The sequence below is a fragment of the Equus caballus genome, chromosome 28 (genome assembly GCF_041296265.1).
Source record: "Equus caballus isolate H_3958 breed thoroughbred chromosome 28, TB-T2T, whole genome shotgun sequence".
NCBI classification, from domain to species: Eukaryota; Metazoa; Chordata; class Mammalia; order Perissodactyla; family Equidae; genus Equus; species Equus caballus.
In genome coordinates this window covers 17979538-18004736 of record NC_091711.1, presented here as the reverse complement: position 1 = coordinate 18004736, position 25199 = coordinate 17979538, and the positions used below count along the sequence as shown (strand labels likewise).

The 25199-nt window shown below is 35.5% G+C and overlaps 1 protein-coding gene across 1 annotated transcript in view; it reads left to right on the top strand.

The window, feature by feature from the left end:
* RASSF9 (Ras association domain family member 9) overlaps positions 1-24388 on the top strand; it is a 37529-nt gene extending 13141 nt beyond the window's left edge. Inside the window, exon 2 of the mRNA XM_001491284.7 lies at positions 19549-24388. Coding sequence (XP_001491334.1) covers positions 19549-20809 — 1261 coding nt within the window. The 3' untranslated portion in view covers positions 20810-24388. The remainder of the gene's footprint in view (positions 1-19548) is intronic.
* The last annotated feature ends 811 nt before the right edge of the window (positions 24389-25199 follow it).

Genomic DNA, 25199 nt, shown 5'->3' with positions numbered 1-25199 from the left:
AAAATGATGTACTTGGAAACCATTTAAAAATTTTAATCAAGAAAGGTATACAACTAGATTTGCAGTTTATAGAGGGCAGTCTGGCAATATTATGGAACACAAATATGAAGTGGGCAACAGTTTATAATAATACAATATGTGATAGCTCACTACAGTGATCTGTTGTAAAACTGAAGGTTGTCTGAATCTTAGTAGTGGCGATATATAGGAGGGCACATATTTGAGACATTTGGGAGAAAGAATAAAACAGGCATAGTGACTGGTCATTAAAGGGAGATGAGACAGAGAAAAGAACCTAGAAAGTCTGCCAGTTTTGAAGCTTGAGAGAAAGGATGGCAGGGTAGTAAGATAGCAAATCAGGAGATGGAATAGTTTGGGATATGAGAGGAAAGGATGATGAATTAGTTTTGATGGGCCAAATTTGAGGTGTTTATGGGTTATACAAATACAAATATCAAGTAAACATGCAAAAAAGGAAGTTGGAAACATGGTCTAGAGCTCAAGGGCAAAATAATTATTTTTGGCAACTGTCATCCTGTAATTGGTTAATAAAGTTGTGGACAGTCATCCATGAGATGTGTGTAGTGAGACATGAAATGAACCATAGAAGCATGGGGGATGCCATATGTGTCAGTTATCACTTAGTGCATAATAAAGCATCCTAAAATTAGTGGCTGAAGACAATTTATTATTTGTCATGATTCTGTGAGTAAACTGGAGTCTTTCTTCTGCTGGTTTCACCTGGGCTTTCTCATGAGCAGTGCATTGGCTAAGGGCTAGGTTCAAACCGGCCGACTGAAATAGCTGGGTCCCTCTTCCCATGTGGTCTTCGATCTTAGGCTCTTTCATCAAATAGCAGTCTTAGGACAGCATTCTGGGAGGAAGAAAGCAGAAGCTGCTGGACTTCTTGAAGCCTGGACTCTAGAACTTGCACATATGGTTTTCAGCACATTCTGTTGGCCATAGCAAGTCCCAAGATCTATTCAAGGGGGAGGAAATAAACTCCATCTCTTGATAGAAGGAGCTGCAAAGAATTTGTGGCCATCCTTGCATGACACCAACATTTACTGAATATGCAGAAGAAGCAAAGCCCTTGCTGGAACTGAGAAGAAGCTGGAAAGGTAAAGGAAGAACCATAGAGAGTGGAGTCAGAGAAATCAAAGGACAAATTGCTGCAAGAATGGGAGGGAAAGGTCGCAAAGCATAATGTTACAGTGAGGTCAAGTCAGGTCAGTTCTGAACATGGAAAATGGCTATTGGGTTTGGCAGTTAGCAGATCTCTGATAAACCTAAGAAGAAATATGTCTGTTGGGGGTAGGTGAGGGTGGAAGTCACTTTGTGGTGGGCTGTAGTTACTGGAAAGTGATGAACTAGATAAAGTGACTGGATTGCTGTTTGAGTTTGTGAAGGAAAGGTAGTTGAGGTGAATGTGTGGTCAAATGATGGTTGTTACAGTGTGACGGGATATCAAGGAAGGACCAGAGGAAAAGGTCATCTTGTGTTTTCAGCTATCCTCCAGATAATTCAAATTCTTACATATTTCTAGTGGCATTCAAATATGCCAAGAAAACTCGGAATACATTTAGAGCTGGAAGAGTAGGTGGCTGAGGGCAAATACAAACTGAATATCACCATCATTAGAAAACATCTTTTGTCTCAGAAGGCAAAACCAATTATGGGCTTAGCTGTCAAAAGGAAAATGGATGCTAATAGTTGACAGAGCTACAGCTGTCACTAAACTAAATATTCAGGCTGGGTAACTTTCTTTTAATAAATATGCTTTGTTGTTAAGAAATATTTCTCTCCAAAGTACAAGTCAATAAAGAAAGTTTAGGTATTTGCCAGGCACAGATAGCACTGGGAAGTAAACACTAGAATTTCCAATGAGATTAGATATTTTCTCAGCATTTCATCTGGTAAATACTACATGTTAAATATTTACATTTTGATTATAATCAATTTCCGGGATCTGAACTATGAGCTTAGTTTACTTACCCCCCAGTAGTCTCCAATACACATTCTTTTCACATTCCCTGCCCTTCTGTCTGCTTATGGGAATTATGTATTATAGCTACCTTGTAATTATGGGATGTCTAGGGTTTCTCTTATCCTGCACGATTGGCTTATGTTATTACTTCCTAGAAAATTAAACTGGCATTAGTCGAGAATAAACCTATGATTTTATATATATATAATGATTTATTTATATACATATATATGGATTTATTTATGTATATGTATATATATACACATGTATCAAAATTTAATTTTCAGGGTACTTTTTATTAATTTTTGACTGTTCCAGTTTTTCAGAGTTTGATTGTGGGCCATATCTTCCTCATCATTTGCCTGCTTCATTAATTTTAATTTTGCTTAAACACTGTGTGTGTGTGTATGTGTGTGCTTTAAAGAAAGACAATCAAAATTGTCATTTAATATTGCTTTTTCTATTTCATGTATAGGGTAGGGAAGGAAAAAGTTTTCCTCAACCCTCTTAAAGTCCCTGGGTGGATCTGAAAATTAAACCTACAGAGACAGATTAACAGGGGAAAAGCATTCAAATTTATTTGATATGAGTTTTACATGACACTGGAGCCTTCCTAAGGAAATGAAGACCCAAAGAAACGGTTAAACTGGAGTATTTTTATGCTGGGTTTGGTGAAGAGTGGACGGTCATGGAGAAGTATGGTAGGTCAAAGAACTTGAAGGAAGTGTAGTAAACTGGGAGAAATTCAGCAGGGCCTGTTTGGCTTCTTCTCATCCCTTTGTCTTCAGAGATAAGGATGCATCTCTCACGTGAGGGTGTTAGGACCTGTTTCAGGGAAGAGGCCTTGTGGAGACGTCAGAGTGAACTTACTGCTTCTCCCATCTTCTCAAAGTCCTTCAGCTTAAAATACACAATATAGAAATGTCAGTGCAAATAATCCATAATCAATATTTAAGTCAAAGTTGGGGTGAGTTTATTATGAACCAGATCCGAGGACCATTTAGCCCAGGAGAGTCCTTTTACGAAGGAATAGAGCATTCCAAAGAAGTGGGGGTATACAGAGCGGTTATATATCATCAGAGTGTGTATCATACATGGTTGGAATGTCCCTTTTACAATAGTCATGAGATTGTCTCGCAGGCACAGCAATTCACATAGCAGTGGATGAACACAGCAGGTGGCAGGTCTGTGGTCTCAAGCTGGCTGGTCGCAAGGAGAATGCAGGAGGGCAGCAATCAATTCCTAGCCTAGGAAGAGATGCTTATCCTTAAGGAAATGATGATGTGGGGGAAGTTACATCTTTATCTTAAAGGGTATTGTTCTGGTCTCTGGGACATAATAAATGCTTAAGGCAGATATATAGTGCATGCTGAAGTCAGGCTCTTTTGGAAAAACAAGGTCAGGCCCAATTAGTTTTACCAAATGGCCTCCTCATATACTCCAATATATCCTATTGCTTGTCATTTATTTGTCACCAAGGTGCCATATTTGGGGGCGTCATGTCATGAATCCCATCAATCATATATATGGTTTACTTCAAATGCCTTCATTTTTTCTGAGGTGATTAATTTTTAAATACAAAAAATAGCCAAAACAAATGGCAATATTGACAATAGGACCCATCTGATAGGGTTGTGAAGAAAATTAAATGAGTTAATATGTATAAAGCCCTCAGAACAATGCCTGGCACCTAGTAAACTTCAGTAAATGTGAGCTATTATTACCCAATGCATCCTTTCACACACACCCCGCTATTCTTCTCTCCAGCCACCTTACTACTTTTTAAGTACCTGTTCCTAACTACCAGGACCACATGTAATCATGTTAAGTCACAATTTAAAAGGGTCTTCCTTACAGAAAAGATTCAAATCAGCATCCTGTCCCAAATTATATCTCTTGAGGCTCTTTTACTTAAACTGACTTTCTAAAAGGGGTTATGGGAATTGAGAATGAATTGAAGAGGTTGAGGTCAACTTCTGTCTTTTTATTGTTTATTGAATATTACTTAACTTGATTATTGTTTTTTGGGGTTTTTTTGGAAATTTTATAGCACGTTTGTACAGAGTGTATCTCATGATTTCCAGTAATTTTTAAGATGGTCTTAAATTTTTAAAATCTCTCTCTCTAAATGTATCTTTCTTCCTTCCTAGCTATATAACAAATCCTTCAACATAAAGGTCATCTTATCTCCCATCTCATTTTATCCTCAGCTTTCAGTCACATTTGCTAAAACTACAGTTCCGTTAACAAAATGAATCTTGAAGCAAGTTATAAAAATTCATATACCATAATTCAAAATGAACAATTTATTTGGAGTATAACCAACTTAGAATGATTTCAATTGATTTACATAGAATTTTTTTTAATCATACATTTAAGCTTTTGTTATTACCCAATTTTGTCTCTAAATTTCTGCTTGTGTTTGGGTCATTCTCTTCTCTTATTATAAAGCCACCCAATCGTATATACAAAATATAAATTTTTCTCTTACATGATAATGATGAAGCTAAGTAATTTACTAGCTAAACTAATTGTAGTTGTATTGTGATAATTCTGATTATTGTGAAAAAACACTGTTAAATTTGGAAGTAAGATCTTGTACTTCAAAAATAGCTGTGACATGTAATTTACACCTTCATATCCATACTGACTCTTTTTGGAATCCTCAGCATTTTAAATTTCTTAATTGGTATAAAGATCGGTTTATAAACTCAAATATCAGTTTAGAACCTTTATATGGAGCTTATTTTAGTAAATTTTCTCTTTATCTTCACCTACTTTATTCTTTAATGAATTATATGCTTTATTCAAAGTAATGTGAGTTTCTACAAGGAATTCTCGTATTTGATCCTGAGGTAAATATACTAAAATCAAATTTCTTTTATTATCATTGTGTTATAGCTTCCATTCCTAATCATCATTTCTGAATCTTGTATTGTTGAGTTATTCTATCTCCAAGTATTCTTTACTGACATATTTTTAATTTGAGTGCCACATATAGTGAGCTCTACGTTGCAGGGCTAAATAGACTGGACCCCATTTCCTGTGAGACTTAGTAACTTATTGGGTAAGACGCTTTGAAAAAGGACTGCCTCTGAAGTATTTCCAAAACTTCACAGTCATTTATCTTTTCCATGAAAAATCTAATTATTATGAGGCATTAAGATCAGTTTCCTGCTGGATCAGAATCTCTGTGAAGGAACTAATTTATTTTTCTGTATTGTTATTTTGTATTACATTTATCAGAATACGGGACACATAAATGAATAACATATGTTGTCTTAATTCTGATTGTGTTCCTTGCTATGGCTTTGAACTGCTTAATTATAGCAGGGTAACATAAACTTCTGTCTTTTGAAGAGTGTAAATATATATTGAGCGTTAATCAAAAATGGAAAGGGAATTAATTATATTATATGTTAAGAAAATATCAGGGAGATAATCCTCATCTCCCTATGAAATAAGAAGTTTGACTGAAAAGCATTTACTTACTTAGAACTTCATGGAAAAAAAACATATTGTGTCAATATCTTAGCTTAGTCAAAAGACTGATAAAATGTAGGATATTAGTAAATCTTGCTTTGTGGTCAGTAATCAGAAAGCAAAAATAACCAGATTTTTTTATATAGTATCTTATGCCAATTTATTTGAATAATGGTGACTTTGGGACAGTATTAGATTTCAGAGTGTCTTTTAAATAACCAAAGCAAGATAATGTTATATTCAGTGTACTTTTATTGCTAAGGTATTTTTAGAAGCTGTCTCTGACTTATCTAGGTGTATCTTACATATCTACAATACCCCCAGCCTTAACTAAGTGATAGCACATTTTTTTCTCATTTCCCACAGTTGTCTCTGGGAATTTCCCTTTCATCTTATAAAGACTGCAAATATTATGTTGGGTTCCTCTTCTGCCAAACTTCTGGGTCCTAGGAACCTCCTTTCCTAATCCTGGTCTTCGTTTGCCCCCTCTGTCTGGGCAGAAAGACTGCAAAGAAGGAATAAGAGAGAAATACAATGAAAACCCCTTCGGCTGATTCCCAGTCCCCACCACGGCCCTGGCACTGCGCTGGTCTCCCCGACCTTTCCCATCGTGTCATTTCATCCACACATCTTTTCACCACACGGTCCACTCCTCATATTTGGCAGCCAAATGATTAAACACTATTTCTTGATAAATGAAGATTTACTAGTCTGTAAATGTAAGTTCCTAAACTAAAGTGGACCCTATTCTCAGTGTTTATGTTTCTATAGCATCTAAATGCTAATATTAATATTCCTTATGACCAGCTGTGGTACTAACAATTGGGCGGTATTAATAATAACAGGCATAAAGATTGGCTACGGGATGAAAAGCAGCAAAAAAAATTCCATTGGTATTCCATTAAATAGAATATCAACTTTCATCATTTATTTTAGACTACCTGAGATTGGAAACATCTCTCTTTGTTATTTTTGCTTTCATATATTTTACTACTATATTTTTACATATTACTATTATATTTCTATATATTATTTCTCTAGAAGATGTAAGAAAAAAGCGTCAAGGCAAAGCAGTGACGAAAGTGTATTTTATTGTAAATCTAGAACGGGATTCCTCAATAGCACCACCATTGACCTTTTCGGCTAGATCATTCTTTGCTATGAGAGCACTGTTGTGCATATTATAGGATGTTTATCTTCCTAGCCTCTACCCACCAGATGCCAGGAGCACCCCTGGACCATAATATGAAAACCAGAAATGTCTCCACACATTGTCAGTTGTCTCCTGGGTGGGGCAGAATCTCCCCTGGTAGAGAACCACTGGCTCAGAAGGAGAGAATCTTCCATTTAAAGAGGAAGTGATGGTAATAGAAAGGAGCCAGAGCACAGTCTGTGCAGTGGGCCAGGACTCAGATATGCTCCCAAAGCCTCACAATTGCTTATCCTCCAAACTGAAGATCCTTCCGTCACAATCTCCAGGCACAGGTGCCACCAATAGCTTGGAACCAAAAAAGTTGTACCACTTGATTTCTAAGTATGGAGTATGGTTCTGCAGAGAGTCAGGCAATAAAAGCATTTCACTTCGAATCACTCCTACACATGGCGGCTAGATTGTGTCAGTATCTACTTTCCAGACTAGCTTAGGAAGTAATTCTAACATAGATTCTATGGAAAAATGCATTCAGAGGTCCACATATTTTCTGTAGATACCTATAGATTGCAGTCTAGTGTTCATATACTGGGTTTTAGAAGTATGTCTGATAATGCAATTATTCTTTTTTTTTACCTTTTATTATAGTATATTTATATTCTAGTCAGTAAATAAAAGGAACAATATTTCACTATTGCATTTAGACCAATGATTGATTCAAACCAGCATTCCGATGCCAAGAGAAACCCCAACATGGCAAATGGAGGGAGGGGCCCTGCTGCCCACCCTGAAAAGTATCTTAATGATTACCCGTAACTTGGAGCTACTCAGGTTCTTGCCATTAGTACATTTCCCAAATCCTTTACAATATAACATATCCATAGTTAAATTTTCTGTATTAGTCATAAAAAAGTGAAAACAGTAAAACACAAATAAGAAAATCAAAATTACATAATTGCATCATTTAGAGCAAACATCTTTTATGATTTGTGTCCCTCCAGGTAATTTCTTTCCATGTATTTTTCCAGAATATGTCTTTTCTAAAAAATACCATAATGCGCTTTCTAAGTCAGTTAACTTTCCTTTGGCAATATACCGTAGTTATTACCATAGCATTCAGTGTCTTTCTACAACACTATTTTAATAGTTGCATAGTATTCCATCATATGAACTTGCCATTATTTACTTAAGCAGTTCAGAATTATTGAATATTTAGATTCTTTCAATTATTTTGTATTTTTAATGCTGAAAAAAATCCCTATAATGCATTTTTCAGCATATCTGTCAATATTTTCTTATCATAATGTCTAGAATTTTGTGCACTATTTATTATTTCTTAAATAAAGTCTTGTGCTAAGTTTCCTAAGTATGTGCTATCAGAATTAATTACACGTTATTTGATGTGCATATATGTGTGTGTATGTGAGTATTTAATAGAGTGTCTTTTCTTCTTGGTATTTAAGAGATGTAGTCCCTGAAATAGTTATGACAGAGAGATTTTGACCATATGTACTTTTGCTTTGATGGTTTTGAGGGTTTTTTCAGATTTATTTATTTTTTATTGAGGTCACATTGGTTTATAAAGTTATGTAAATTTCATGTGCACATCATATTTCAATTTCTGTGAGGACTACATCGTGTCCACCACTCAAAGTCTAAAAGCCATCCACCAGCACGCACATATGCCCTCTAACCCTTTCACCCACTCCCCTCTCCTCTTCCCCTCTGGTAACCAGCAGTCTGTTCTCTGTGTCTATATATTTGTTTTGTTGTTGTTGTTGTCGTTTTATCTTCCACATGAGTGAAATCATACAGTATTTGACTTTCTCTCTCTGACTTATTTCGCTTAGCATAATGCCCTCAAGGTTCATCTGTGTCATCACAAATGGCAAGATTTCATCTTTTTATGGTTGAGTAGTATTCCACTGTCTATATGAATATACCACATCTTCTTTTTTCTTCTTTTGTTTTGTTTTGTTTTTATTGCAGTAACATTGGTTTATAACATTATATAACTTTCAGGTATACGTCATAATGTATTTCAAATTCTGTGTAGATTTCATTATGTTGACCACCTAAAGATTAATTACAATCGATCCCCACATACATGTGCCTAATCACCTCTTTCGGCCCCTCCTCCCCACCCCCTTCCTTTCTGGTAACCACTAATACAGTCTCTGTTGCTATGTCCTTGTTTGCCGTTGTTTTTATCTTCTACTTATGAGTGAGATCATACGGTATTTGGCTTTCTCCCTCTGATTTATTTCACTTAGCATATTACTCTCAAGGTCCATCCATGTTGTCACAAATGGCAGAATTCCATCATTTCTTATGGCTGAGTAGTATTCCATTGTGTATATGTACCACGTCTTCTTTATCCATTCGTCCCTTGATGACCACCTAGCTTGCTTCCAATTCTTGGCTATTGTGAATAATGCTGCGATGAACACAGGGGTGCATTCATCTTTATGCATTTGTGTTTTCAAGTTCTTTGGATAAATACCCAAAAGTATAATAGCTGGATCGTATGGTAGATCTATTCTTAATTTTCTGAGGAAACTCCATACTGTTTTCCATAGTGGCTACACCAGTTTGCACTCCCACCAGCAGTGGATGAGGGTTCCCTTCTCTCCAAATCCTCTCCAACACTTGTTATTTCTTGTCTTGTTAATTATAGCCATTCTGATGGGAGTGAGGTGGTATCTCATTGTAGTTTTGATTTGTATTTCCCTAATAATTAGTGATGTTGAACATCTTTTCATGTGTCTGTTGGCCATCTGTATATCTTCTTTGGAAAAATATCTGTTCATATCCTCTGGCCATTTTTTGATTGGGTTGTTTTTCCATTGTTGAGTTGCATGAATTCGTTATATATTTTGGATATTAACCTATTGTTGGATATATGATTTGCAGATATTTTCTCCCAGTTGGTGGGTTGTCTTTTTGTTTTGTTCATGGTTTCCTTTGCCTTACAGAAACTTTTTAGTCTGATGTAATCCCATCTGTTTACTTTTTCTTTTGTTTCCCTTGCATGAGTAGTCATGGTATTTGAAAAGATGCTGCTAAGACCAATGTCAGATACTGTACTGCGTATACTTTCTTCTAAGAGTTTTATGGTTTCGGGTCTTAAAGTCTTTTGTCCATTTTGAGTTAATTTTTTTGTATGGTGCAAGATAATGGTCTACTTTCACTGTTTTTCATGTGGCTGTCATATTTTCTGAACACCACTAATTGAAGAGACTTTCCTTTCTCCATTGCATGTTCTTGACTACTTTGTCGAAGATTAACTGTCCATAGATGTATGGTTTTTTTCTGGGCTTTCAATTCTGTTCCATTGATCTATGTGTCTGCTTCTGTGCCAGTACTAGGCTGTTTTGATTAGTATAGCTTTGTACTATATTTTGAAGTCAGATGTTGCAATGCCTCCAGCTTTGTTCTTTTTTCTCAGGATTGGTTTTGCTGTTTGAGGTCTTTTGTTGTTCCATATAAATTTTAAGATTCTTTTTCTATTTCCATGAAGAATGTCATTGGGATTTTGATTGGGATTGCATTGAATCTGTATATTGCTTTATGTAATATAGACCCTTAACTATGTTTATTCTTCCAATCCATGAGCATAGAATATCTTTCCATTTCTTTATGCCTTCTTCAATTTCTTTCAATAATGTCTTATAATTTTCAGTGTATAGGTCTTTCTCCTCCTTGGGTAAACTTATTTGTAGATATTTTATTCTTTTTGTTGAGATTGTAACTGGGGTTGTATGCTTAACTTCTCTTTCTGCCAGTTTATTATTAGTGTATAGAAATGCAACACATTTTTGTACGTTTATTGTTGCACCCTGCAACTTTGCTGTAGTTGTTGGTTATTTCTAATAGTTTTCTGATGGATTCTTTAGGGTTTTCTATATATAAAATCATGTCATCTGCAAACAACGAGAGTTTCATTTCTTCCTTTCCAGTTTGGATTTCTTTTATTTCTTTTTCTTGCCTAATTGCTATGGCCAAAACCTTCAGTACTATGTTGAATAGGAGGGGAGAAAGTAGGCACCCTTGTCTTGTCTCTGTTCTCAGAAGAATAGATTTTAGCTTTTCACCATTAAGTAAGATGTTGGCTGTGGGTTTGTCATATATGGCCTTTATTATATTGAGGTACTTTCCAGCTCTTAGTTTCATTGATCCTTTCCACTGTTTTTTTTAGTTTCTATTTCATTTATTTCTGTTCTAATTTTTATTGTTTCTCTCCTTCTGCTGACTTTGGACTTTGTCTGTTCTTCTCTTTCTAGCTCTGTTAGGTCTAGTTTAAAATTATTTGAGATTTTTCTTGTTTATTGAGGTAGACCTGTATTGCTATGAATTTCCTTCTTAGAACCACTATTGCTGCATCCCATAAGAGTTGATATGCTGTATTTTCATTTTCATTTGTACCCAGGTATTTTTTAATTTCTCTTTTGATTTCTTCATTGATCCAGTGGTTGTTCAGTAGCATGTGGTTTAGTCTCCAGACATTTGTGACATTCCCACCCTTTTTCTTGTAGTTGATTCTAGTTTCACAGCATTGTGGTTGGAAGGGATGCTTGATTTGATTTCAACCTTCTTAAATTTATTGAGGCTTGCCTTATTTCCCAAAATATGGTCTATCTTTGAGAATGTCCCATGTGCACTTGAGAAGAATGTGTATTCTGCTGTTCTTAGATGGAATGCTCTCTATATGTCTATTAAGTCCATCTGATCAAGTGTTTCATTTAAATCCACTATTTCCTTTTGGACTTTCCATCTGGATGATCTATCCATTGATGTAAGTGAGGCGTTGAGGCCCCCAACTATTATTGTGTTGCTGTTAATTTCTCCCTTTACATCTGTTAATAGTTGTTTTATATGCTTTGCTGCTCCCGTTTTAGGTGAATATATATTCATAAGTGTTAAGTCCTCTTGGTGGAAAGTCCCTTTTATCATTATATACTGCCCTTCATTGTTTCTCACTGTCTTTTTTATCTTGAAGTCTGCTTTTGCTGATATAAATATGGCAATACCTGCTTTCTTTGTTTTGCCATTAGCTTGGAGTATGGCCTTCCATCCCTTAACTCTAAGCCTATGTTTGTCTTTGGAGCTGAGATGTGTTTCCTGGAGGCAGCAGATTGTTGGGTCTCGTTTTTTAATCCATCCAGCCACTCTTTGTCTTTTGATTGGAGAATTCAATCTATTTAAATTTAGAGTGATTATTGATATATGAGGGCCTAATACTGCCATTTTGTCTCTTGTTTTCTGGTTGTTCTATGTTCCCATTGTTTCTCTTCCTTTGTATTTTTGACTGACATTTCATTTTGGTGGTTTTCTGTGTAGGTTTACTCATTTTTTATGAATTGTGGCTCTGTTTTGATTATTTGTTTAGTGGTTACTGTGAGGTTTACGTAAAAGATCTTGTAGATGAAATAGTCAGTTTTCTGGTAGCCTCTTAGCTCTATTAGCCTAATCAAGTTCTGTCCCTTTCCTCTTCCCCTTGTGAGTTTGTGACTAAGCTGAAGCTTTTATAGTTACTTTTGATGCTTTCTTTCCCTTTATCTTTCAAGTTATAATTAAGTATTTGCTTCCTTGTTCTGAAAGAGAACTGCAGTTTTCTGATTTTGTCTGTCTCTCCCCTTGCTCAAAGCTTTATAGACCTTTGCCTTTTTCTTTCAACTATGAGGGCATCCTTAATTATTTCTTGTAGGGCCGGTCCTAGTGGCAATGAACTCCCTCAACTTTTTTTAAATCTGGGAAAGCTTTTATTTCTCCTTCACATCTGAAGGATAGTTTTACTGGATAGAGTATTCTTGACTGAAAGTTTTTGTCTTTCAGTATTTCTAATATATCATTCCATTCTCTCCTACTTGTTAGATTTTTGCTGAGAAATCTGCTGAAATCCTGATACAGCTTCCTTTGTAGATTTCTTCTGCTTTGCTGCCCTTAAGATTTTTTTCTTTGTCATTGACTTTTGCAAATTTTACTATTATATGCCTTGGAGAAGGTCTTTTTGCATCAGTGTAATTAGGAGTTCTATTGGCTTCACATACTTGTAAGTCCAGTTCTTTCCTCCCGGTTTAGTAAGTTTTCAGCTACTGTTTATTTGAACAAGCTCTCTGCTCCTTTCTCCTTCTATTCTCCCTCTTGAATACCTATAACCTTTATGTTGCTTTTCTAAATTGAGTCAGATATTTCTTGAAGAATTCCTTCATTTATCAAAAACCTTCATTCTCTCTCCTCCTCCACCTGATGCATTTCTATATTTCTATCCTTTAAATCACTACTTCTGTCCCCCATAACATCAATTCTATTTTTTTAAGGATTCTAGATTATTTTTTTTATTTTGTTAATTGTGTTCTTCATATCCAGAGTTTCTGTTTCTTTTTTTTTTTTATGGTTTCAATCTCTTTGGTGAAGTATTCCTTCTTCTCATTAATTTTATTCCTGAGCTCGTTGAACTGTCTCAGTTTTCTTGTAACTCATTGAGTTTCTTTATGACAGCTATTTTGAATTCTCTGTCATTTAGTTTGTAAATTTCTGTGACTTCAGGGTTGTTTTCTGGAGAACTATCATTTTCCTTCTGGTCTGACTTGCTGCTGTAGTTTCTCGTGGTGTTAGATGAATTAATCTTTTACCTGGGAATTTGTGGTAGTATCAGATTGCAGATTCCACTTACTACTGGTGGGTAGAAGCAGAAGCTGTGTTTCTGGTCCCACTCCATCTGCTGGAAGTTGTGAGGGTACTATGGGTGCTTGCACGAGCCAGGAAAGCTTTCACCCAATGCATAGATCTTCTGCAGCCTCTTCTTATAGACACATCAGTTGCTGTGCTTGGTGGATGCGGCTTCCTCACGGTGTCAAACCTGGGCCATTCCTTGGGGCTTCAGTGGCACTGTGGGCTGTCCCACTGGCCAGGAAATTGATCATATGTGGGCTCAGGGCTGCAACTGTCTGTTTCGACAGTTCACCAAGGGAGATTCCCACTTGTGGAGTTGCTACATTACTATGGGCACTTGTGCTGGCTGGGAAAACATTCATCTGGGTGCATAGATCTGCTGCCACCTCTTCTTATGGTCGTGCCAGTTGCTGTGCTTCATGGTGGGGCTTCCTCAGAGGGTCAAAGCCTGGGTTACCCCTTAGGACTGCAGTGGCATGGTGAGCTCTCCCTCTGGCTGGGAAAGTGCTCACACAAGGGCCCAGGGCTGCCACCGCCTCTTCCTATGGTCATGCCAAGGCATATTCCCACTTTTGGAGCCTCGGTGGTACTATGGACACTTGTGCTGACCAGGAAAGTGTTCCAGCATGTGCATAGGGCTGCTGGGGAGGGGCAGGGGAGTGCTCACCTATCTCTACTGCTTCATAGGGGCCCAGTCCATCCACTTTCAGATGTATAGCTGTGTCGGTCCTCCAGGCATTCTGTTCTGCTGTGTAGGTATCCTCCATTGGTCAATGAATGTCCATTTAGCTGTTGTTCAAGGGGTGAGAGAGAAACAGAGCAACTCACTCCACCATGTTGCTGACATCACCTGAAGTTTTTATTTATTCATTGCTTTTGCCTCCTTAAAGTGGACACTTTAAAGTAAATAATCTTACTACATGTGCTGATGTAGATAATTGATTCAAATCTTCCTGGCCATATAAGCTATTCAAGAAACTTCATGGATAATAAGATATTAGGAATGCTAAGTACCATAGTTTGAAGCCATGACCTGACTAGATTCTTGCATATAAAATTTCATATCTGCTTGCAAATTGTATGAGTAAACAATTATTGAATTAACCTAAAATTCCAAATTAAAACTAGTGTGAATTAAATGTGAATATGGTAGTTAATTTATTCTTATAAATGTACAACTTTTGAGTAAATAGAGTAAATACTTTTACTCTATAATGTAACACAGAAGTTATAAATTTTGAATCCTATCGTCCAAGAAATCCCCATTTTATAGCCAATTGAATTATACATAATCTATACTTGCCAACAGCCATGGTATTCCTGGATAGCTCCCATGTGGATGTCCACCTATTGGTTACTAGTTCCTAGAGGATCTAGATAGAACCACTCTTGCAACCTCCCTCCATGTTAACCTGACCATCTGCCATCAATCTCTTTGTCACTGCTCCATTCATATCACAGATTCAGATACATACAACTCTCTCAATACTTAGCTTTATACTGGATGTTTAAATGAAAGAATGATAGGGTTGAAGGAAGGCAAATTTATGCTTCACCTAAAAGCATTCAAACCAGAAGTTTGATTGATTATACTAGGTGGAACATTAATTTTCAGGGAAAAATGCACTGAGCTTCAAGCAGTTAATTTAAAAATGACTTTTAAAATTCAATCAGTTGATAAATTGGGAAATATTTGCTAGCGGGCAGTCATAATGGCTATTGTAATTTATTTTCAGGGATAAATTGGAGGTTAACATCTAAAGCTAGAGTTGTAAGGAACACTTCTTCTTCTAGCTTTGTGACTTTAGGCAAGGTACTTGCCCTCTCTTTGTCTCAGTTCCCTCGTTTGTAAAATGAGCATGATATTGGTAACTACAACACATGTGAGTTTTTAAAATCAAGGATGCTGCAAACCAAGAAACATCTAAAATAAAAATAACTTTGTTAGATTGAAAATAGTAAATATCAACAAACATATTTCCAATACACAGGAAAAAATTTTAATTTGTGTTATAAAGTAACATTGAATGAACAAGGGCAATATATGGTGAGCTGAAAAGAAAAAGAAAAGAAGTAATGTTAATCAGATTGACAATGAGGTGTTATAAATGGATCTAAAACACTGTAATAAAAATAGAAAGTGGCAATGAATTATTGAGCTATGAGGTTTTATAAATTAAAACCCTATAATTTTTCAGTTTTTCTGTGCTTATAGTATGTTCTCTGGGTAGTTGAAGATCCAGTAAAATTTTTATCCCTTCCCCCCAACAAACATAAACAAAAGCAAAGCAAAACAAAACAGACAGCACTCTTAGGCTTGCAATGGACGTATTTATTGTTATTTTGCTGCATTAGAGTTTGAGATATGTGTCTCAGCTACTAGATTTGAATTATTAGGTAAGAAGTTTGTTACATTAGGTAAGAAGTTTATTACATTGTGTTACACAACAGACAAATTTATCTAGTCTAAGTTTATATTTTTAACCTTTTGTTGAATATGTGTTTGTAGATGTCCTTACTTATGCTAGATGGTGTTTCCAAAGGTAGGGAAGGGAACATTTTATTTAGTCTCAGTTCTAGTGTTTATATGGATCTGTGACCAAATGAAAACAATTATTTCTAAAAAGTATTCACTATTTAAGATTCTTAAGTTGATTTAATTTTGATGAATATTTATTTTTCATCCTTTTTCTATCTTTTCTTTGAATATTCTTTTTGTTGTTTAAATGAACTGATGCTGGGATCATCACTGTAGCATTTGGGGACCACTAATGTAATAAGAAATTTAGCACTAGAACTGACACTAAAGTGTTCCCCTAGCACTGCTTCCCACGATGAGCCAGGGATATTGTGTTATAAATTGTACGTGACTTTTTATCATCCACATTTCCATGACAGTGTCAACCATGGAGGAGGTGCTCAGCAGGTATTTGTTGAATGACTGAATAGAAACTCAATAAGAGCCTTACAAATAAATACAATGCTCAAAATCCTAAGCTTGCTACAAAGTAGAATTTAAATGTGATGAAGTTTATGCTAGATATGGAAGATTTATTGGTTAAGTTCAGTAATGGATGGTCATTACTTTTAAGCTTGTTCAGTCAAGTGCCAGAATTTTTGAAAATTATCTGTTTTAAATGATGGTCGTAATTCCCCCAAATATTTAGAAAGAAGTGACCCAAGAAAATACAAGGATGTTTAGGCCAGACTTAAAAAGAAAAAGATTGGGGCCGGCTCCATGACCGTGTGGTTAAGTTCGCATGCTCCGCTTCTGTGGCCCAGTGTTTCACCAGTTCGGATCCTGGGCATGGACATGGCACTGCTCATCAGGCCATGCTGAGGTGGTATCCCACATGCCACAGATAGAAGGACCCATAAGTAAAATATGCAACTATGTACTTGGGGGATTTGGGGACAAAAAGCAGGGAAAAAAAAAGCACAAGATTGGCAACAGTTAGCTGAGGTGCCAAATCTTTAAAAAAAATTTTTAAAAAAGGAAAAGAAAAAGATTTAAGGGGCTGGCCCCGTGGTCAAGTGGTTAAGTTCGCATACTCTGCTTTGGCAGCGCAGGGTTTCACTGGTTCGGATCCTGGACGCAGACCTAGCACCATTTATCAAGCCATGCTGAAGCGCCGTCCCACATAGCAGAACTAGAAGGATGCCCTACAGCTAGAATATACAGCTACGTACTGGGGGGTTTGGGAAGAAGAAGAAGGATGAAAAAGGAAGATTGGCAATAGATGTTAGCTCAGGGCCAATCTTTAAAAAAAACCAAAATGGTTTGGAACCAGTCATATTGTGAGGTTATTAATAGAGGCACTAATTTTCTCATATGTGATGTTTTTTTTAGCGTTTAACCCTAAACACTAAAAAATAGTTTAAAGTAAACATGTCCTTAGTTTTAATGTAGTAGCTGTTGGCTTTATCTCATAAGGTTGATAATTATGACAATTACTCAATTTTGTTATTCTTACCATTATTTATAAAAAGAACCTATTGAAATTAGTTGTAATTTAACATACAGTAAGTGCATAGAGTATGGTTTCCTCATTTTCAACTTACCCAAGTTAATAAGTATACTACACAGTGTAAAAAAGTTTATATTAATTTTGAGTATTTTATATACACGATGAAAACATCATGATGAGGGTTAATTTGGAGGTAATTTGTGCTGTATAGACAGTAGTTAGTATCAGTTACTTTGAGAACTTGTTTTTTTAGAATATATTTGTGTACTATTTCTCTACTAATTGGAATATGAAAATAATTTTGTTACCCTAAATTCTAACCTTCTTTATTGCTGCTTAGAATTATCAAATTATGAACTGTAAGTATTGTCAAATATCATATGTATTTAAAAATATCACAGTATTCAATACTGAGTCATTAAATGTAAAATATTTTATAAGAGAACAACCATAAATCAATATGACTTTTTGAATAATCACTTATAAAATTTTACTTAGTACAGTTGAATATTTAAATTTTATTGGGTGCTGTTTGTTAGGAACTAGGTCTAATCTTTTATGTTATTTGGTGTCGCTGATTTATTCTTTCACCTTTAGTAGTCACTTTATGACCTCAAGAGAGTCAATAATAATATTATGAGTATAATAAATGTTATGTTAATTGCTATTGCTACTAAAACACAAACGCTATAAATTCTAAGTGTTAAAAGATCGTAGAAGCTGGGGAAAATTTCTTTGGTATGTTTCTCTTGTTTTCATATGCTTTGAGTGTGCTATGTAAATAAAGTGATAAATGACTTTAACTTAACTTCCACATCAAGCCAATTACTACTCAAAAATCTTATGTCTAAATCATAATCATAAATCATATTGGATTACTATTCATTTCATGTCATTTGTTTCTTCACCTTCTTTTATAGAGATATTATGAAAGACACAATCAATGTGATTTATAGTCATGATGGTAAATATGATCGTAAAATTTCTTCAGTAGATGTGGCCTGGAAATCATGGAACTTCCTTGTTTCTTTTATGACCTGTGTCTTTTTTTCTTCCAGAAAAATTGTTGGATTTTTTTTCTCTGTCCCACTGTACTACAAAGGAAATTACTATCAAGTCCTTACTTGAAAACTATATACCAACTCCGACCACTTCGTAACATCTCTGCTGCCAAAACTCCAGTTCAGGCGGTCCTCGTCTTCCTGAGACCTCATCCGCAAAGGCTTCCTGCCTCTACTCTTACCTTTTTTATAGTCTGTTCCATAAACAGAAGCCAGATATATTTAAAGGATAAATTAGATCATATCCCTCCTCTGCTTGAAACTTTCCCATGGCTTCCTAGTAAACCTAGAGCAAAATCCAAATATCTTATCATGGCCTGCAGGGCTCATTGCCTATCATTTAACCTCTCCCTCCAGGCAACACAAACCTGCAACTCCTCTGTCCTCAGCCTCCAGCCATGTTCACGTTCTTTCTGTCCCTTGAACCTAATTCATCACCTTTGAACCTCTGTTCACTCTTCTTGGAATTCTTCCCTTAGGTCTCTGACTGCCTCTTTCTCATATTTTTGTCCCTATTCAAATGTCACCTTCTTAGAGAAGTCTCTCCTAAGCACTCTAAATGAAAAAGACCTCTCCTTCTTCCAAGTCATTCTCTATTTCTTCATCTAGTTTAATTTTCTTCCCAGGAATTACCACTGTCTGATATTGTATTGATTACACATTTATGTCTGTGTCCCTGTCTCTTTATTGCTGCATCTTTAGAATCTTCAGGCATATCTGGCACATGATTGGCATACAATAAACATTTGTTGAATGAAACGATCACTATTTTCAATAATGGACTATTTTCAACTCTATGACTCCAAGATCACCCTACCATTTCTGCTTATGCTTCGATGGTCCTTCTCTAGTCCTAAGACTCCAGCAAAAATAGTCTTATGCTATCTCCTGTTATTCATCTCTGCTTTGATTATTGTCTTAACTCTAGCAGTTCTCATTGTAGTTACATTATGACTGACTTCTAAAGATAAACTTAAATAGCCTCAGTTGTCTTTGATGACAATTTACTCTTCTGGAGCCCACAAGGAAATAAAAGGAAATTAAGATTTTTTCATGGTTTTAAAAGTTTTTTCTTGCAGTAAAACTTCTGATTCTTATGTGGTCTCAACCTCAAGATGCATCTCTTATTAAGGGTAAAATCTAGAAAGGGTATTAAAGTTAAACCATCTTTCTGAGTTTACACAGGTGATGACAGAAATATAATGTACTTTGTTTTTCTTTCAGATCTCCAACTAAAGACATGGATTCAGAAGAGAAGGAAATTGTGGTTTGGGTTTGCCAGGAAGAGAAGATTGTCTGTGGCTTAACTAAACGCACCACCTCTGCTGATGTCATCCAGGCTTTACTTGAGGAACATGAGACCGCATTTGGAGAGAAACGATTTCTTCTGGGGAAGCCCAGTGACTACTGCATCATAGAAAAGTGGAGAGGCTCAGAACGGGTCCTTCCTCCACTAACTAGAATCCTGAAGCTTTGGAAAGCATGGGGAGATGAGCAGCCCAACATGCAATTTGTTTTGGTCAAAGCAGATGCTTTTCTTCCAGTTCCCTTGTGGCGGACAGCTGAAGCCAAATTAGTGCAAAACACGGAAAAGCTATGGGAGCTCAGCCCAGCAAATTACATGAAGACATTACCACCAGAAAAGCAAAAGAGAATTGTCAGAAAAACTTTCCGGAAACTGGCTAAAATTAAGCAGGACACAGTTTCCCAGGATCGAGATAGTATGGAGACATTGGTTCATCTGATTATTTCCCAGGATCATACTATTCATCAGCAAGTCAAGAGAATGAAAGAGCTGGATCTGGAAATTGAAAAGTGTGAAGCGAAGTTCCACCTTGATCGGGTAGAAAATGATGGAGAAAATTATGTCCAGGATGCTTATTTAATGCCCAGTTTCAGTGAAGTTGAACAAAAGCTGGGCTTGCAGTATGATGAAAACCAGATCTTGGAGGACCTGGGTGCAAGTGATGGAATTGTACAGCTGGAAGAACGACTAACATATTACAGAATGCTCATTGACAAGCTCTCTGCTGAAATAGAGAAAGAGGTAAGAAGTGTTTGCACTGAGATAAATGAAGACGCAGAAGGGGCAGCTGCAAGTGAACTTGAAAGCCTTAATTTAGAAAGTGTTAAGTGTGATTTGGAGAAAAGCATGAAAGCAGGTTTGAAAATCCACTCTCACTTGAGTGGCATCCAGAAAGAGATTAAATACAGTGACTCATTGCTTCAGATGAAAGCAAAAGAATATGAACTCCTGGCCAAGGAATTCAGTTCACTTCATATGAACAACAAAGATGGATGCCAGCTAAAGGAAAACAGAGGGAAGGAATCTGAGGTCCCCAACAGCAGTGGGGAGGTTCGTCCCTTTACTCAAAGAGTATTTAATGTGTATACAAATGACACAGACTCGGACACTGGCATCAGCTCTAACCACAGTCAGGACTCAGAAACAACTGTAGCAGACATGGTGCTTTTGTCAACATAATTGGAATGGCTTCTTTCTAACCTACCTTAATGTTGTTCATGTTTGTTTAATTTAACAGGAAACTTTATTTTAAATATTACAGTCTGAAAAAAATGTAAATCATGTTAAAGGAATTAATAAAAACTAGAGAAATTTCTAAGTTTTTTTTGATTTAAGATTTCCAGTGTGACCTAATTATTACAAGTTCAAAGGGTGAACTGTTTATTAGGACTGCAGCACAAATTAGCTTGCAAGCGTATAACAGAGAAATAATTTGATGGGAATTAGAATCTCATAGTTTCGAGAAATGGTTTAGACAAACGTAAAACTCATTCTTAATATTAGACAGTCAATGTATTGAAACTATACACACAAACAAGTAAAATTAAAATGTGCTGTAATATATTTTTTCTACAATGTGTCATTGGAACTTTTAAATCAGTAAAGTACATGGCAGCTGCTATAATGTAAAGTATTAATTCAATTCTTGGTTATTCTGATTGGTATTTAGAATGTGCATCATCTCTCTTACTTCTTGAACCCTTCTACCTGTTTAGGCCTGGATGGCAGGAGGTGGGAAGTGCTGCTGTTGAGACATGTACAAATACCAGCAGTGGATCAGGTGCGGGTGTGGATGAGGAAGGGCCAAGTGCAACCGAGGACAGAAAGTTTTCTAAAGAAGCCTAAAATTATTAAGAGATATGTATGTGCTTTCTCTATCTGACAGTGCCCATCTTCTGATCAGACCAATGGGCTCTGCAGGTTCATTTTTTGAGTAAGGTATAGTATGGGTTACTGAGAAAATCACAGGATCATACTTCTGTTTGTTTACACCCTATCCACAAAAGTTGAAGGGATGAAACCTGGGGTCCTTTGTGTGAGTAAAATAGAGTTCTGTATGCCGTAAGTATTAGCATTTTGTCTTGGAACTTACAGAGAGGCACTCATGTGAACAAAACCCTTTTATTCTGCTACGTTATAATTCAGATTGTCTTAATAGTACATTATCTAAGGTGCAAACTGAAATAAGTACTAGCTCTACTCCCTACCCCACACTGGAGCATGATAGTAAATATCCAACAAACCGTATGGATTACTTAGATCCCACGTTAACTGATAATCATTACAGTGCCAGACTATGCTTGGTTTTACTTGGTTTTTACTTAAGAATTTCTTTCTTCCTCCCTCTCTGTCTTCTCCCCTTCCCTCCCTTGCTTGCATCTTGCCAGTGAACATGTGATATAATCACATTGAAGACAATTAATTTTATCATTTTATTGTACTGTTAAATGAATACTGCTGAAGTTTTATTTTTTCTTTACCTGACACCTTTCCTGTATGTCAGTGCACATGTAAGTAGAAATATTTTACTTAGTTTTAAGATGTGAATGTCAGTTAAGATTCCTAGTATTTCTTACTTCTTCTCTTTCATTCTTATGCTTACTGTAGTGCATGTTTTAACTGCGTTTCTATTTTTTTATTCCTCCATTTCCCAGACTTTCACCAATCTTTGGGAAGATATTTAGAATTTTCTTAGTATTTCACTTTTGGGAAGCATCTATGTTATTATTTCTTGCACCAAGATATTGCTGATGGCCTTATTTGAAGTTGGCTGGTAAGAAAAATAGGAATTTCCACTCCAGGGAAAGTGCAGTGATGAACAGTAAGTAATAAAACAAGCATGGGTTTAATTTTTAAAAACTAAGAAGGAATTATATACTCATCTGAGAAAGGGAAGTTTAAATGCTTAATATTCCATTAAATCATTCAGCAAAATGGTAAGCTATTGACGTGTTCTTTGTTCATACTGGGGATTAAATTCAGAACATCATCATCAATGATAAACCAATTGTAATGTTTTCCTGAAGTGAAAGTAATCTCTTTAGATTACTCTTTAGTGAGAAAATAACGAAAAGAACATAACTGCTATATAATTTGATTAATTATCTGAATTCAAAAGAGGTTCTGATAAGAAATAGGACAGGACAGATAATTTCATTTTAGAAACTTTGAATTAACTCCTGCTTTTATACAGTAAAGCACAGTGATGCATTCTAAGGGCCAATTCTTCTATATTTTAACAGTAAATAATGTTAATAACTTATCAGAAAGCAGGACCATTGATTTTTAAGTTCACTTTAGAATTTCTATTTGTTCTTTAGTTATATAAAATGCATTTGTGCTTTCGATTCATTACCATCTTAAATCATCAGTTACCATGGTGAACCTCTAGTTTAGAATAATACATTAATACAAATAACAATAGTAAAATACAGTGCCCTCATCTCTCGATACCGAGCTATTCTTTATTAAATTAAGTGGGAATTCAAATTATAAATACAGAAATTGATAGAAGCTTTGATGTTTATTATCTTTAGAACCTTTACAATAGTGTGTGTAAATTCTTGAGTAACCTAACAGGTCAGCTGTGAAATTGCTGTATGCAGCTAGAATAGCAAACCAAATAGCTGACTGCTCTTCCTCCTCTAACAAGACTTCGATTTTCACAAACTGTGCCTTGTTCATCCTCCCTCTTGGAATGTCTCTTTTCCCTCCATCTGCCTTACACCGAAATCCTACCCATTTTCACTCTTTCTAATGTGTTATCTCTTCTATGAAACATTGATTGTTCCATTCAACCAGTTGTAATAGCTTGTCTCTGAATCCACAAATATTTTAGGTGTACTTTTCATAGGGGAGCATTTATATTCTGGCTTAGCTTATTTTTATTTATGTACTTATCTAACTTCATCCCTCCAATGTATATTTGATTGTCTTATTAATTTGTCATCTGTCTTGTTAACCTTACTCCCTCTAATCAATCTTGTCCTTACTCAATTTTTAAATTGAATTGCTAAATTTTAAAAGATTGTAAACTTTTAAAAAATATATTTCTGTACATGGTAAATGATGCTTGTGTATTTTATACATACATGTGCATTTTAGCAGACTTAAAACATTAACAGTAATTCTACTTATAAATTCTTTGGGGAAGCACTAAATCTGTGTTATGATGAAGAATTTTTAATGTATCAATTTTTTATTTTATTTTTATTTCACAGAGTTACTGATTTAAAGCAATGCAAATGTTGTCTTTTGAAAAGCAATTCAATAGTTAAATTATGGTGTTTTCCTCTGCATTGTATGCTTGTAAGAAAAACATATTTTATAGAGTTGGGTTTTAAGTGGTAGACACACAAGATAACTTTGGAATATTCTAAAGGAAATATCTATTTTATTTTCTCTGTTTTAATTCAAAAAAATAAGTAAATGGCTCTTCATTAGTGTGTAGAAGCTATTCTAATCCATTAAAATTTTATTTTTATATTTATTTAAATATCTACTTTATATGACAAAATATGTTTCTGTGGCTGCATTTTATAATTTTTCAAAGTAGGATTATTGTTTTATTTAAAATGTATTTTTCTAGTGAGAAAAGGAGTACCTTTAAATTCAGATATAGATTTTTTAAAAATATTAGCCTATTTCTTTTTATGCTACCTGATTGGTTTAATAAACCTGATGTGAGAAACGTAAAGTATATATAACTTGTTCAAGTGTAACTGGAGTCTGAACAATAAAAGGAGTAGTTGTACCCTTTCATATGATATTATTTGTCTTTCTGGGTGTGTTGCTTGACTATATTAAAAATAAATTTTATATCAGTTGAAATTAATTCACACAATTTAAGATCAGGTATTATTTCATGATACTATAAATATATAGCAAATAAAATCTAACAAAACTTTTTATTGTGTTTCATAAATATTTCTTTCAATTTGTCGTGAATGTCCTAACTTTTCAATAATTAAAGGAGTGAATAGTAGCTCATTTATTCTTCATCCCATCTCTTTTTTTTGTTTGCTAAGGAAGATTTGCCCACAGCTAACATCTGTAGCCAATCTTCCCCTTTTTGTTTAAGGAAGATTTACCCTGAGCTGATATCTTTGCCGATCTCCCTCTATTTTTTATGTGGGTCGCCACCACAGTGTGGCTGCTGACGAGTGGTATAGGTCTGTACCTGGGAACTGGGCCTGGGCCACCAAAGTGGAGTTCAAGTGTAACTGATTCAGAATATGCCAAATTTAACACAAGGCCAAGGAGCCAGCCCCAGAATGTCCTCACTTTTATACTGGATGGCTGGTTTTATGGCCTAGTATCTTGCTTTCTAGAATGAAGTTCATTTTACTGTAAAAATATCCAACTGTAAATCTTCCTTGCTATTATCCAGTTCTCACTACCCTTATTTTCTCAAAATAAGCCTTTAACTTTTACTGTCTTTATTAACTAAATCATTTGAAAAGTAAGGAAATTCATTTGCTTGTTCTATAAATGACAAAATGACTCTATTAGACAATTGTGCATTCTGTCCAGTAACAACACATAGAAATGTTAACACTATTTTCTTAGC